Source organism: Archocentrus centrarchus, chromosome 16, assembly GCF_007364275.1.
Source record: "Archocentrus centrarchus isolate MPI-CPG fArcCen1 chromosome 16, fArcCen1, whole genome shotgun sequence".
Classification (NCBI taxonomy): Eukaryota; Metazoa; Chordata; class Actinopteri; order Cichliformes; family Cichlidae; genus Archocentrus; species Archocentrus centrarchus.
In genome coordinates this window covers 10,043,138-10,057,294 of record NC_044361.1, presented here as the reverse complement: position 1 = coordinate 10,057,294, position 14,157 = coordinate 10,043,138, and the positions used below count along the sequence as shown (strand labels likewise).

General features: G+C 41.9%; 1 protein-coding gene across 1 annotated transcript in view; it reads left to right on the top strand.

Moving 5' to 3' along the window:
* Positions 1-14,157, top strand: part of oxr1a (oxidation resistance 1a) — a 120,939-nt gene that overhangs the window by 104,292 nt on the left and 2,490 nt on the right. Inside the window, 6 exon segments of the mRNA XM_030748959.1 lie at positions 1,203-1,387; positions 2,493-3,157; positions 5,442-5,607; positions 7,693-7,858; positions 10,687-10,767; positions 12,107-12,229. Of these exon segments, the coding sequence (XP_030604819.1) occupies positions 1,203-1,387; positions 2,493-3,157; positions 5,442-5,607; positions 7,693-7,858; positions 10,687-10,767; positions 12,107-12,229 (1,386 nt within the window).

Below are 14,157 nucleotides of genomic sequence, written 5' to 3'. Positions count from 1 at the left end.
TACATTTAAGATCTTAAAAGGTCCCCAGTATGGTAAAATGGTGTGGTTATGTCTTCTTTGTCTTCTGGGGTCTGCATTGCAAAGCAAGTCTTACATATCCAGAATATCTGTTCATCATCTGCGTTCCCTTACCCCTAACATCGGCAATCAGGCAAAGCAGTCACATGAAAGGTAGTTATCAACAGGCATAATTGTAACATTAGAAAAATATAAAGAACATTGGCAACACTGGGAAGATCTGATTATAACGACAACTTGAGCGTTTTGTTAAATTATTGTGTTCCTTAAATGTGTTTTTATGGTGTGTGTGTGTGTAAGACTGCCTTTTGTTATTCACCTCCAGCTCTGGTGATGTAAAAAAAAAACATAAAGCGAACCAGTAAGTAGGCTTACTTGGAAATTATGTATAAGGTCAAAGGTCAAAGTACAAAGTTTAGCTACTCTGTTTTAGGATTATATCACTATGTGAAGGCTTGTAGAACAAAAAAATTACTTTAAAATTCCAGCAGGAAAAAAATGAAGTTGCTCTTAATAATCTGTATTTCTTATAGATACTCATCAGGGAAAGAACATAAACCTTAGACAGTCTCTAGAAACTACAGACCCTTCCCTTCCTATCTGCATACCATAGCAAAAGGTTCCAGGTCTGCTGATGCAGCTTTCCAGAGAATTGATTGGCCAGTAGGTGGCAGTTTGCATGACGTGATCTCAAACATAAGCTACAGGCCTCTGTTTGAAACGTGATGGGGCCAATTTAAATTCTGTCTGCAGTTTTCTAGCTAAATTGAGCTGTGACATTAGTGGTGAATAAAAACAACCGAAGAGCAGAGAAGAAAAATTTCACCTTTAAAAACACCCACACCCACTGGTCAGTAGGTGTGAAATACACACAGCCTGTCACACACACACACAGATCCATTGTATCGAACCGCTGCTGATTCACTCCCAGGTACCAAATGAAAGCACTGAAGTGGTCAGCGCTGGCAGTCAATAATTCTACTTGATTTAGGACATTTGTGGTCTGAAATGGATTCGGCCTCCAGTTGTTTGTATAGCAGAGTGCTTTTTGATTATCTTTCGTGCTGGATAACATGCTAAGTGGTTCTTTTTTAATGTATAAAAAAAGTGTATGATGGATCTCAGTGTTCCTCGTCCACATCTCTTTTTTTTTTTTTTTTTTTTTTTTCCTGTGTTGCTTTCAGGGTGCGGTGAGTGGGGTGTTGTTGGTGACGCCCAACAACATCATGTTCGACCCTCATCGCATGGACCCCCTGGTACAGGCCCATGGGTGCGAGGAGTACGGCATCATGTGTCCTCTAGAGGAAGTGCAGTCTGCCGCCATCTGCAAGGAGATCACTGAGCCCAAGATCAGAGAGACTGTCCCAGAGTAAGAGGAAACAAAGATATACTGTATGCACAGGCTGTGTTGTACTAGAAGATGACTTCTTGACTGCATATGTCTTTATTTAAAGTATATGCAGCCATAAATGCCAGCGCTGGCTTCTAACTCTGATTTACTCCTACATGAATCCCGATTCATTTACGTGGTGTTAATAGCTTCCACGCATCCGTCTCTTACTTTTACCTTGACAGAAATGCAGCAACCTTGCTGTAATCAATGTTTTTCTCTGCTGCGCCCATAGTCAGATTGCATCAGCAGCCAACCGACAGTTTAATTCCTTCCCCCTACACGCCAAAATAAAAAGGAAACGGCAATTACAGCGGGGTTAATGAAGTGTGCCTTTGCCCTCCTACATTGTGATTGCTCACCTCTTTATGCAGGAGGAAGCAGCCACTTGAGAGGATTCACTTGTTTTTCCTCCCACAGATTAATCTGTTTTTTTGTTGTTTTTTTGCTTTACTTTGGTTGTTTCAGTGTTGCTCAAGCCAAGTGATAAATATTTTGCAGCATTATGAACGATGTTGAGCTATTTTTTTTTTCCACATGGCCTCTAGTGGTAGCAGGGTCTGGGCAGAGCTGTATTTAGCTGGTTGATTGTTGCCCATGGAGCAGTTGTTGTGCTGGCAAATGGCAGGTTTTTCTGCCAGGCCCAGCTGTTTTCTCAGCTGTGGCCTGTCTCCTCTCTCTCTGCCCTCTCTTCTACGCAGCTGAGCAACAAGTGCCTGCAGGATGGGTTTCTGCAGACTGTGCCGGTTATACTGCACACGAGTGTTTCGTCTGTTTGTGCTTGACCTCTTTTCAAAAACAAGACACAGAGCATTTTTATTCACACCAGTTTATTTCCTTGTACAGTGAAATTAAATATAGTTTGGTATTAGGGATGTGGCTGATAATTAACCACGGGTCTGCAGAATTTCTATGCAATGAGCTGATATAAATATGGTGAACAAAGTAACAGAAACACATCAGTTTAATGCAATATCGCCACGAAGAATTTACTATGCAGCTGAGTTACAGCCTCAATCATTAGTACATTTGATCCCTAAACCTGCATGTATGAACAGTCTAATTGTCTTTCTAATGTTTCTAGTGACCTGGAGCCCCTGCCAGTAGAGAGACATCCCTCACAGCAGAAGGAACCAGACCAGCGTCTGAGGGAGCCTGGGACCAATGATAGTGGCAGCACAGCCCCACGCAGCACAGAGGGTTCCTTCTCCGAAGATGTCTTCACTGAGTCAGAGCTGTCCCCCATTCGGGAGGAGGAGCAAGCATCCAGTGAGGATCTCCGCTTAGACAAGTCCTCCGGCGCTTCCACAGAGTCTGTGCAAACCATCACCCAGGTGGAGACTGCCAGCTCCCAGACCACAGGCAGTGCCCGTGGCTCAATCAGCCAGCCGGATGAACCCGCGGTGGCAAAAGCAGTGGACAATCCACCAGATACTGCCACAGAAAACGATAGCCAGTCCCCCATGGGATCCAAGCAACACAGCGTAGAGAAGCCACCAAGCACACCCACTACCACCACCAGCAGCAGCACTAGCCAGGCCCAGGGTCCCAGCCGCAGCACCTCTCGCCCAGGGTCCCAAAGCTCAGCCACCACTGGTGCCACAGACACCACCTCTGTCTCAGCCAGTCCACAGGTGGATGCCAATCAGGGCACAGATCCCTCCCAAACGGACACTATGCAACAAGGCAAGGAGGAGAAGGAGAACGCAGAGCAGACGCAAAAGGACGGTGTGCAGAACTCTGCAGAGGGTAAACACACTTGCTGAGTTACAGTTAGGAAACGTATCATTTCTACCTGAGGTTGCAGCTGCAAGACATTTCAAGTGATGAATCTGGCCTCATGGTGTCTTTTAGCTGCACCTCTACATCCATATTTTTTTTTTGGGGAGGGGGGGGCTATCAAAGTGAGTTTGTCTGCTCTCTGACTGCCTCTGAATCGCTTCTCTCGTGTTAGCTCCTGATAACCTTTCCCTTTCAGCTCTGCCTTGATGCTAATAATTGGAATATAAAAACGAAGGGAAATGGCATCGTCTGTGTTGCTATCAGCTTGGCGGAGCTAGCCGGGTTTTATGGGGCTTTATTCAGCTCTTTGATCTCTGGCTTTGGTGGTCTGGGCCACTCCTCTTGGTGATAAGCTAAAGCCTATCAAACGCCACAATGCCACAAACACACCTGCCCCCCAAAGGGGAAACACGGCGACGATTAAACCAACATCAAAACGCTTTTTGAGATAGCATTCAGAGAGCTGTTATTTATTTTCACCTCCTTCTCTAGTTTTGCTTTCATGTGCATTTAGACAAATTCCACAAGGAGAAATAAACACATTTGTGTTCAGCGGCACGACAAAAGCATCATACGTTAGGTTACTGATGTTTTTACACTTAATATCAAACATCATAAATACCTTTTGATAACTTAAAAACCATCTGGCAAATGAAAAAAAATGCTTTAATGGTACTTGTAATTTCATAAATTGTCTGATATTCAAAATTTAAAGAAATTAAATATGGCCTCTTTATTTAAAAAAAATACTAAAAACACATCAAAATAAAGCATAATTGTTAAAAAAACTGATTTTTTTTTTTTTATCCCAAGTAAAGTCTGAAGTACCTAGTTCCATAAAAAGCTAAATTTCCAGGTCCATACACTCAAGTCTCCTCACAACAGAAAATATCTATTTCTCAGGCCACAAATGCCAGCCGAATAATAAAGTGCAGCCCAAAACAGCCTTGAAGAAGTGAAATACATAACATTACTACCCACTCTTTTTAGTTTTCGCCTGACCTTCCAGGCAGCCGCTGGTTTCCATTTGTTTCATTATGGTGTCCTCGCCTTCACAGTAAACAAATTGTTGCTTTTATTTTACATTATTGTCTTGAGTGCAGGCAGCTCAACGGGAGCCACTCTAATGCAAGAACTCGTGACTACACATCATGATTTTTAAAGTATCTGTGCTGGCTTATTGTTTCTCTTTCAGGTTTCATTTTAAGACAGCTTGCAAATGCAGTGCTTGACTGTGTGTAACTTTATAAAGGCAGCTGAGGGTTCACCGTGATGGATCACCTACGGTAGCTCCAGCAATATGCTGGTCAGGGACTGCATTAAGAGCTCGGAGTTCCTCCCAATAAATCATCTGTGATTTGGAAAATGGATTGTAAAATGTACACAATTATCAGTTGAAAAACTGCAGCAGCCTTGTTATCTGACAGTCTGTCTCAGTCTGCCTCGCTCACTGAGTCACACGTGTCCACATAACCCACTCCGGCTGAACTCGTAGTTGTGATTTTGAACAGATTTCTCTCCCCAAGAGGACGGCGAGCGAGACGGTGGGAGAGAGATTTACCATTTTCTCCCTGGCAATTATTGTCACACAGAGAGCTGAGCTGCAGAAACGGTTCTAATTCACGGGCATCTCAGCAGGGCTGCCCTTTATTCTCTGTGCATTAGCACAGCCCACACAAGTAACAGCAGCAGCTACCAAAACAAGCAGATTCAATATCAGATTCATGCATCTGAAAAATGCATCAATTCCCAGTTACATGTCCAGTCAGGAGCAGGTGCCAGTGTAATATCATATTACACTGGCCCTTCTCATTCAGCGTACAGGGGCTGTAACCTTATAATGCACCATGGGCAGAAGACCCAGTGCCACTATCAATTATACTCTATTTGATTCTGTCATCTGTTGTGTTTCTGCCACAAAATGACTAATGCCATCTGAAGTAGCCAGTAAATAAAAGACAGAAAACTAGGTCACATAAATAAAGCAGTTAATAAGAAGAGTGCGCAACCTAGTCGAGCAGCTGCAGTTTGTTGTAAGATGTCATTGGATACAGAATATTTAACTAAGCCTGAGTGGCCTGATTCTCACTCTCACTATGACATTTCTTTTTAAGTTGATCTATTTAAAAACCTGATTAAAGAGTGAGAGCCAGGATCATTAGTCTCTAAGCTGTTCCTTTGATACAGTCATTTAGCCATGCAGGACCAGATGTTTATGCTCCTATGACCATGTGATCACTTCCTTGTCCAGGTACAGGGTCCGCTGAGAGGCGGAAGCACCGCTCTCACAAGTTCCTGTGTCTGCGAGTGGGGAAGCCCATGAAGAAGACATTTGTTTCCAACGCCAGCGCCTCCATGCAGCAGTACGCCCAGCTGGGCAAGAAGCATGAGTACTGGTTTGCTGTGCCGCAGGAAAGGTCAGTACCACTGCTACACCTCCTGCTACTCCTGAGCAGAATGTGTTTGAATACAAGTTTATGAGGTTTGCTTTAGAATTGTACACCTGTCCTGTAGCTAATGCTGGAGTATTTGAGATAGAAACAATGTAAAGTGAGCCTGTATGATCCTATTATATCCCTAACAAACCACAATAGCTGAGCCACCTCACCTCCAGTGCCTTTAATATTTGAAAGCAATCAAACATGCATTCAGCATCAGGTCCAACTCCCACTGTGGCTTATGCCCGTTTCCTTGTGCCGCCTGAGCCAGACAGTGAGATGATGAATTATTTATTCCCTCTGCAGGGAAACACAGGGGCACACACGCAACCGATTGTCTTCTAAAGCAGTTTGCTGTGCGTTCTTTCCAGAAGCCCGTGATTTCTGTTCTCAGAATACATTTCGCCCACAAATGTGTTCATGAACTTTTTCTGACCCGAAATCTGTAACGCTTCACATCAACTGAAAATAGCCTTGGCTTGTTGATGCGTTTTTCCAAGATCGGTCTGGGTTGTACAGCTGCCAAGTCAGCAGTAGTCATAATTACATTAGAGCTCTTCACACTGGAAAGAGACATCACAATAAACTACGTGCTTCCAGTCCAAGTCCTTGTAATATGTTTATTTGATGTGTTAATCCCAATTGCACTAACAGTTTAATTTAATACGTCACTTTTCTTTTTTTAAAAAATGCTTTCGAGCCAGATCTCGAACAAGCTGGACACAGCAGTCACTGGTTTCTGGATATTTTGAGTGTCCTTTTTAAAGTAGAGATAAAAATACTGCACAGAACTACTTGTGTTCTGAGTATGTGTTAATAGTTTTTACTGCAGTAACACATGTGGCACTCTTCCAGGCTGCTAATCACATTTGAATCAGACAAACAGGCATGTCCTTTTTATTTAGTCATGGTACCATAAATGCCTCATTATGCATTGTGTTGAGTGTCTTGAGTGCAGAAAGTCTCCTGCCATTATTATTTACTATGAATTTGTGATATCTTGCCTGTTAAAGCCTTGTTGTTATTTTGGGTTTCTTTTTTTTTTAATGCACAGGTTACTTAGCTACACTGTTTCCCACCTGATAGCAACAAGTTTACTGTGATGCTCGTTGTTCTCATGGATATGGCAGATTCAAACTAGTAAAAAAAAAATACATGCCACTAACTATTTTTTCAGTCACGCTAAAGTGTGTGGGAAAAGTGTGCAGTCATAAACCTTTTGTATTAACGACAACAACCGCCAACGGTCCTTTTCATTATACACCACTAGTCTCTTTGTAGCTTGACCCAGATGTGCTGTGACCTGGATGATGTGTCTTTAAGTGTCCTGGCATAACTGTGGGAAGAAAAGGAGGGTATTGAATGAGCCATACGCAACCGTGGCACTGAAGTTAGCTCAGCGGCGTGTCTCTGCCACAGCTCTTTCATGTCTACCAACGTGAGCAGTGCACAACGCCGGCTGTGTTCTGTTTTTGTTTGTGACTTCTTCATGTTTTATGAAATAAGTTTAAGTCGTATTTTATCTTGAATTGTTTGCACGGTTGACATGAAGTGGCTTCCTTTTCTGTTATGTCACTGATCAGCATGAGTGGGTAGGGCGCACAGTGGTTGTCACATTGTTGGGAGAGCTTACCACTGAGATCCCTGTTTTTAGTCCCTGACTACTTGTGTTTATATTTAAAGCTGTTCTGTCTATTGTGAGTGGACCATGTTGGATTACCTGACGTGACAAGCTCATGAAAAATTCTGCATCTCTGCAGGTTCTCTTATCTCTTTAAGTTGTTTTGCTTTTTTTGCTTTTTTTTTTTGTGCTCTGTAACTTTAGTGTTTTGGTTCAGTCTAATAGCTCTCAGCTATCAAGACAGTTTGCTGCTAACTGAAGATGGCGGATACTAAAAAAGAAGTTCAAAGGAGAGTGAATGTTAGATTTAGATCTAGAAACATGACTTCAAATAAATGCTAGTCTTGCACTGTCACTGTAATATGTCAATAAGCAACTGTTAGCAGACACATTCGCTATATAGGATGATAAAATGTGAATGTTGTGTTCATTGTTCCTTGCAGATCAGATCACCTGTATGTATTCTTCAAGCAGTGGAGCCCAGACATGTATGGTGAGGGGGTCAGAGGGATTGCACAAGAGCCTGGGTTTATGGTTGTCAAGAAGAATGAGGTGACAGAAGCAAATGAGGACGAGGCCATCACCGACCTCAATGTCAAGGAGTGGGAGGTAAGGTCACTGCAGCTGAAACTGTTTCCTCCCTTTGCTACAAGTGCACATGTTGTGTTGTCACAAGCCTAGTGGACATGGATTAAGTGCGGTTCTCCACTGTGGTTTAATCCATATCCTGTGAAACAAGCAATCTTATATGGTATAATTGTTATGTTTATTGTTATATGTTAAATTAAGTGTTAAATAATGTTGATTTGCTTTCATTATGCAATGCATAGTGTAAACGTAATGTGCTCTCTCATTTGAAATGTGTACTCGTTGAGCCTCAGTTTTGTATTTGCCTTCTATATTTTGCACCTTTGTGTACCACTGCATATTTCTTGGTTTAATTGTAAATTTTTTGTGTCAATTTTCTATCACATGTAAATTCTTTAAGATGTGTTGAACACTTGCTTTGCTTGGAAATGGCGCTTCTCTGAACTTCCAACCAAAGTGTTTTGCATGTTTGTGTAATTGTTTATTCTCAGTCGCCGTATTGTAATTTCACCACATGTTGTGTGACTGTCACTCCTGTTTGTTGGCCTTCGCAACGTCTTTTCCTGAATGGCAAAAACACCATTATGAGTTGCTCATGCTTTTTGAGTTGTGAAAAAAAATCTCCCCCTAAAAAAAAGTGGCACAGATGTGAGTCCTTCCTTCTTTGTAAAAATGTACTTCTCATAGTGTCTTTTTCTAGATTTACAGAAGTGATACTAGAAAGTATAGAGGAGAGTTTCTCATTTACATTTCTGCACTGCATGGGCAGTTCAGTGTGGCCTCTACTTTATACAAGCCTGTGGATAATGAAAGGATGCATTCATTATGTGAAGAATTTGATACATGGGGGTGCATTTAACTTTGAATGTAAATAAATGATGTAGGAAACAAAGTGGACTGATTTGTTTCTCCCTGGGCTTCTGGCAAACAGAGGCTACACGATCCATTACAGAATCGGTAAATAGGAACCTGAGCTGTGAGTTTAAAGCAACCTCTTTTTCATGGAGTGTTTTTATAGATGTTTTACTCATAGTTTTGTATTTGTTTTCATGCAAAACTGACAAAACAAACGTCCAAAGCAGCTTTACGTTTAATTTTATTCGTTTTAAATGTAAGGTTTATGCTTTAATACTTTCTTTTTATTGTCACTCAGAAATCTTCAAAATATCGTAGTATACCTCGTGAAATATTGCTGTACTGTACCTTTAAATTTTGTCGGCTAGGGGATGGGATCATCAGTTTTTATCCAATAGGAACCTGGGTACCCTCCCGTCCCGCGTTCTTATTGGATATTGGCGGTGTGACTCAACTCATACGGAGTCGAGACCCCTTTGGAAAAAAAATGTTTCTATTTTAGTCAAGCGGGCTGCCAGGCTTTATACCAACTCGGGGCTGCACTGGGAGAACTTAGAGGATGTGTAATGTGACTTTCCAGCGTTAACCTCGCCCAGTCCTGCAGGAAATGTTTTCTAGAAGGGCGAAGGAGCAAGAGAAGCAGCTGACCCCTAAGTACACCTGTGTATGTTGTTTTCTTCATGTTTTGTCCACACCCGTGAATATTCCTGTGTTCTCTTGTTGTTGTTGTTGTTGTTGTTAGCATGCCGCTAGCGAAGCTAACTAGCCTGCTAGCCCTTTAGCCTGACCCGGTGTAGTTCAGTGACCGGTGTTAAAGTGTTTGGCAGTGAGGACAGAGCTCATCTCCGCTGTCTGCCCTCTTGGCACTGATGATGTGCGCGGTGTGAAAGTTTCCAGGTGGCAGCTCTGTAGTCATACAGCAGTTTATTTAAAGTTACATTACATGACATTTTCTTTCCTCAGTTATCATAGATAAACCTTTCTGCTGGCTGCCAGTTAGCCCCCTGTTTCATTACACTGCTCTTATCACTCTGGTCTCATTCGCATTTTTTTTTCATGACATTGATTGCTCAGGGTCATCATTTTACTCACCAGAGAGTGATTATGGCAGCCCCTCCAGAGCTAACGTGCTGCTAGCTCACGCGTTTCCAGGGTGAACCTTAGAAAAGTGCCTTCAGCTGCACGTGAATGTTTGATGAGGACTGCCCTTTACCACTCCTGCTGCATTATTGAGGCTAGAAAAGTTATTTACACTTGTAGCAACAGGATGAGTGGATTATCTAAGCTGTGTGAAAAATTAATGAAAAAAGGCCCTCACGGTGTTTATGACTGTAAGAGAGATCTGTGTTTATGACTGTGCGTGTGTCTGTGATCTCACACACGAGTTTCTTCCCTCTGCTGAGACTCAGTGGACTATTAGAGGCAGCAGCTCTCTGTGGAGTATGCAACAGCGTGGGGTGGAACCATGTTGGAATGAAGCCATGCTTAGTAGGTCATTGTGTTGTGTTGCTCTGTCTGAGTTGTAGTTTGGATTGTTGTTCCTAGAGGAGAGCGTTGCAACAGACTACAGCTGTTTTTGTTGTTGTTATTGCTGTATGTTCACACGTCAAAATCTTGTCTATTTTTTACGAGCCTTCTTGCTCTCTCTCTCTCTCTTGCTGTCTTGCTCGTGCTTTGCTTTCCAGCGCAGCGTTGTTTCGTCCACGTTCATGTTTAGTATAACCAAATCCATCTTCTAATAGGAAACCTTGTTGATTACATTACACAAACATGCAAAACGGCTGAGTGCTCTGAGAGACTCCATCCCCTCCTCTTTTACCCAAAGTAAACATTGCTTAACGGTTTGTTTATTCAAACCTCCAACATCCACCTTCTAAGAGGAGTGTTAAATTAGAGCGTACATTGACTTCCAACACTCAATCTTTTCTCCCCATGGCCAGCATTAGAAGTGGCAGAGTTTTATGTTCCACCTGTTCCTGTTTTTGTACTACCAGGTAGTGTCTTTGACGGAGTACCACCGTCGGATCGAAGCGCTAAACAGCGAAGATCTGCGCTCGCTCTGCAAACGACTCCAGGTGCCCTGACCAAACCCTGTCTGCCGCCCCTCTTTCTCTACTCTGCCCAAATCTGCTTCACCAACTCCCCACTGAAGGCTTTAGCTGCTGCTGCTGCTGTTGCTGCTCTTCCTGTTGCTGATGCCCCCGTTGCTTTAAATAAACATAAGTTTATGAATTTCAGCTCACGAACACTGTTCAAAGCTTGTTAGTCTCCAAACAGTGGCAATAACTAGTTGAGCAGTCAACTGAAAATAGTTTTTATCACTCCATTACAGGCAGGATGTTTGTAGTGATGAGGTTTTCACGTCACAGCAGCCTTATCTTCGTGTGTCAGGCTTCTTTTTAGACTCAGTGAACATTTTTAGTCTTCATTCCACTAGATCAGTCGTGCTAGCTCTGAATGGATATGCAGATTGCATATAGGACATGCAGAGATGGGTTTTATTGTAGAACTTTTTCCTGAAAGAGAAATTGCCTTTACTACCCAAATGAGCTGAATGTAAAGAGTGTGGCCTGCCTAAGGACTGATCAAGAGATGTCAAAGGACTACAGAACAAAGAGATGAAGGGTTAAAGTAAGACTCCCCTGACAGGATGAATGATTTCTAAGGACAATGCAGGCAGGCCTTATTTGAATGAGGACTGAAATATGATAGCATCCCAGGTACCAGTGGCGATGTGTTCCACAGTCGGTCGCTGTTATCGAGAAAGATAAATAACCCAAACAGTCCACTGGACAGAGAAAATGTCAAACATGGGGGTGCAGTATATCCACTGGGTTGATTTCCTATTCACTTAGCATTCTTCTCTCCCAGACAGTGTCTCTGCAGTGCTTCTCCCACTTGTGCCAAACTGATCCTAGTCATCTGGCATCAGAGTGTGGCAGGAAGATATTCAGCTGTCATCATCACATTGTTGGATTATCAGTGTGTTGCTAGAAAACACTTCCTTTGTAATTTTGCCAGGACAGCTGCTAGATTGAAAAGCCCCAAATGGAGGAAAAATGTAAATTTTGTTAGTGAGGTTGAGCTATGGGTAAAAGCTATTTTCCCCGCCTTACCCCTATCGCCCAGTCTGTGTAGCTGGACTTATTTTGTGTTATGGAATTGGTTTTCTAGCTCTACTTTTTTTTTTATACTTGTCTCACTTTGTGTAGCCCCAGCAGATTGCAGTTACAGTCTGTTGGAAGTTACTGCTGTAGATAGTCTGACTAGTTAAACCAGTCATATCAGTACTCTGATATGAAAAATAGTCAGTGGAAGGCAGTAGTTATAATTGAATGCATCCAGAATTATTGCTTTTTTGGAAGTTCAGCCGCTTCTTGTCGCTGCATCTCTAACATGTATTTGTGCTTGTAGATTACCACCAAGGAAGAGGTGAACTCCAAACATGGCACCGTCAAAACGGAGCTGGAGCCCGAAATGTTCAAACCCAACCTCAGAGAACCCAGCGAACTCCTGGAGGCCGACCAGATAGAGAAGGTAAATGCTGCTGCAAAAAAAACTGATCTCATGCAGCCTTGACATACAACAGACTGGGCGGCACACTAAATTTAACAAATCCCACAATAGCCTAAACAAACAATGAATACATGCTTGTTCCTCTTTTGTTATCTAGAGGCTGCATTGGGTGTCCTGTTCCTTTGTTATAATGAACATTGACACTGTAGTTTATTTCATGTTAGCGTTATGTTTACTGCTCTGTTACTGTTAATGCTCAGTTGTGTCCATTGCTGAAAATAGTCCTTACTGTCTAGTGTATATTGAAATTGAACATAATAGGCACATGAATAAATTGGTTCCTTGTTTTTACTATAACCCAGTAGGCTTGGAGGTTTTGCTACAGACACAACGGGAAAATTTTAAATTTATCAATGTTTTTTTTCATCTTATGGTATGATTATAATTTTTAAAAAGTGAACATTTTATACTTAGTCTTTAAATCGACAAGAGAAGCCTGTGTCATATGACGGACTAGAAATCTAGCATGTAAAATTCATTCATAAGATACCCCTGGGACAACCCCAGCCAGTGTTTATGATGTCATCACAAAGAGTCCTATCCATTCAGGTTTTAAAAAAAACAGCTCTGTCAGGTAGTGCAAACTAAAGGTTAAGACTAACATCAAAGCTTTAAAATATACCTGCTGGTCTACTACAGTTTTGATTTATGATGATTTTAAAATGCATATTTGTCTCTTAAATTGCCTTTTTTCCACCATGGACATAAGGTAACATTTGCACAGGTTTCTACCAGCCACAACTGATTAAAATAGTTATTTCTCTCTATATTAATAAGAATCTGAAAGTAATACTGAGATGTGGAGTTTGTTCAACTATTTAACACTGACCTATGAATCATTAAAGCATGAAGTACCTAACTCGGGATGATCCAGTGTTGTCTACGCAGACAACTTGGCAAAGAATACATTTTAAATTGTATCTTTGGGCACTTTGTTACTTGCAGTCTGTCATGAAAACATATCGAGGGCTTGGAGCCAAAGGGGCGTAAGTTACATTTTGCCAACTTTACAGGAGAGCCAAAACAAAAAAATAAATAACCATAGTTTGCTCTTACTTTGCATAGTAATTTTTTTTTTAAGCATGTTTCTTTTTACAAATTGATGATTAAGCTGTAGTAACAGACTAGTGAAAAATTTCATGTTGGTCTAACTTAAAAATTCTGATCTCAGGACAACAACCACTCAGGACAGTGACAGAGTTGTCAGTATGTAAGTCATCTCATGTGTCCTTAGATCAGGCAATGAAACATGCAAACTGGATAGTTTACTCATTTAAGGCAGGAATCAACATGTTTTCTTTCATTTATTATGTTCTGGATGAATTCAAATAGATTTGGCTTGTTAATACTGCCAATCCAAAGAATTGGAAATAAGCTGTGCTAAAGATGAAAGAGAAACGCATGAAGCAGACCTCCAAGTCACTAACCTTTCATGTTGTTGTGAGGTACACTGTGTGCCTTGCAGGCATTGCGAGTTAAAACACACGTAGTGCTCCAAATTAGTCCCACCTGGCTTATTAACCAATAGAGTGCCAATATGCAGCTTCCTTTAATCACCCTGAGGACAGAGCTCAGAGCCCGGGCTTGGCTCAAAGCAGCACAGAGGTGAGCTGAGTTGTCTGACAGCTCCAGCTCCACCACTGGAGCAAGTGCTGATCCAACCAGAAAAACGCCAAAAGGGACTGATGAATTGTTTGAGCGTGAACAGAACACTTAAAGGTCCTTGTTCTATATAGCAGTAAAAAGTTGTCACTTTAATTCCATGTTTTAGTCAGTGTCTGTTTTATCTGTCTATTAAAATGAGACATAACTTGTACTGCTCCTCCGGCGCCTTGTCAGCATTATCTCCCCCATGCACCACAGCCACTGTTAATCCCTGAGTCAGTCAG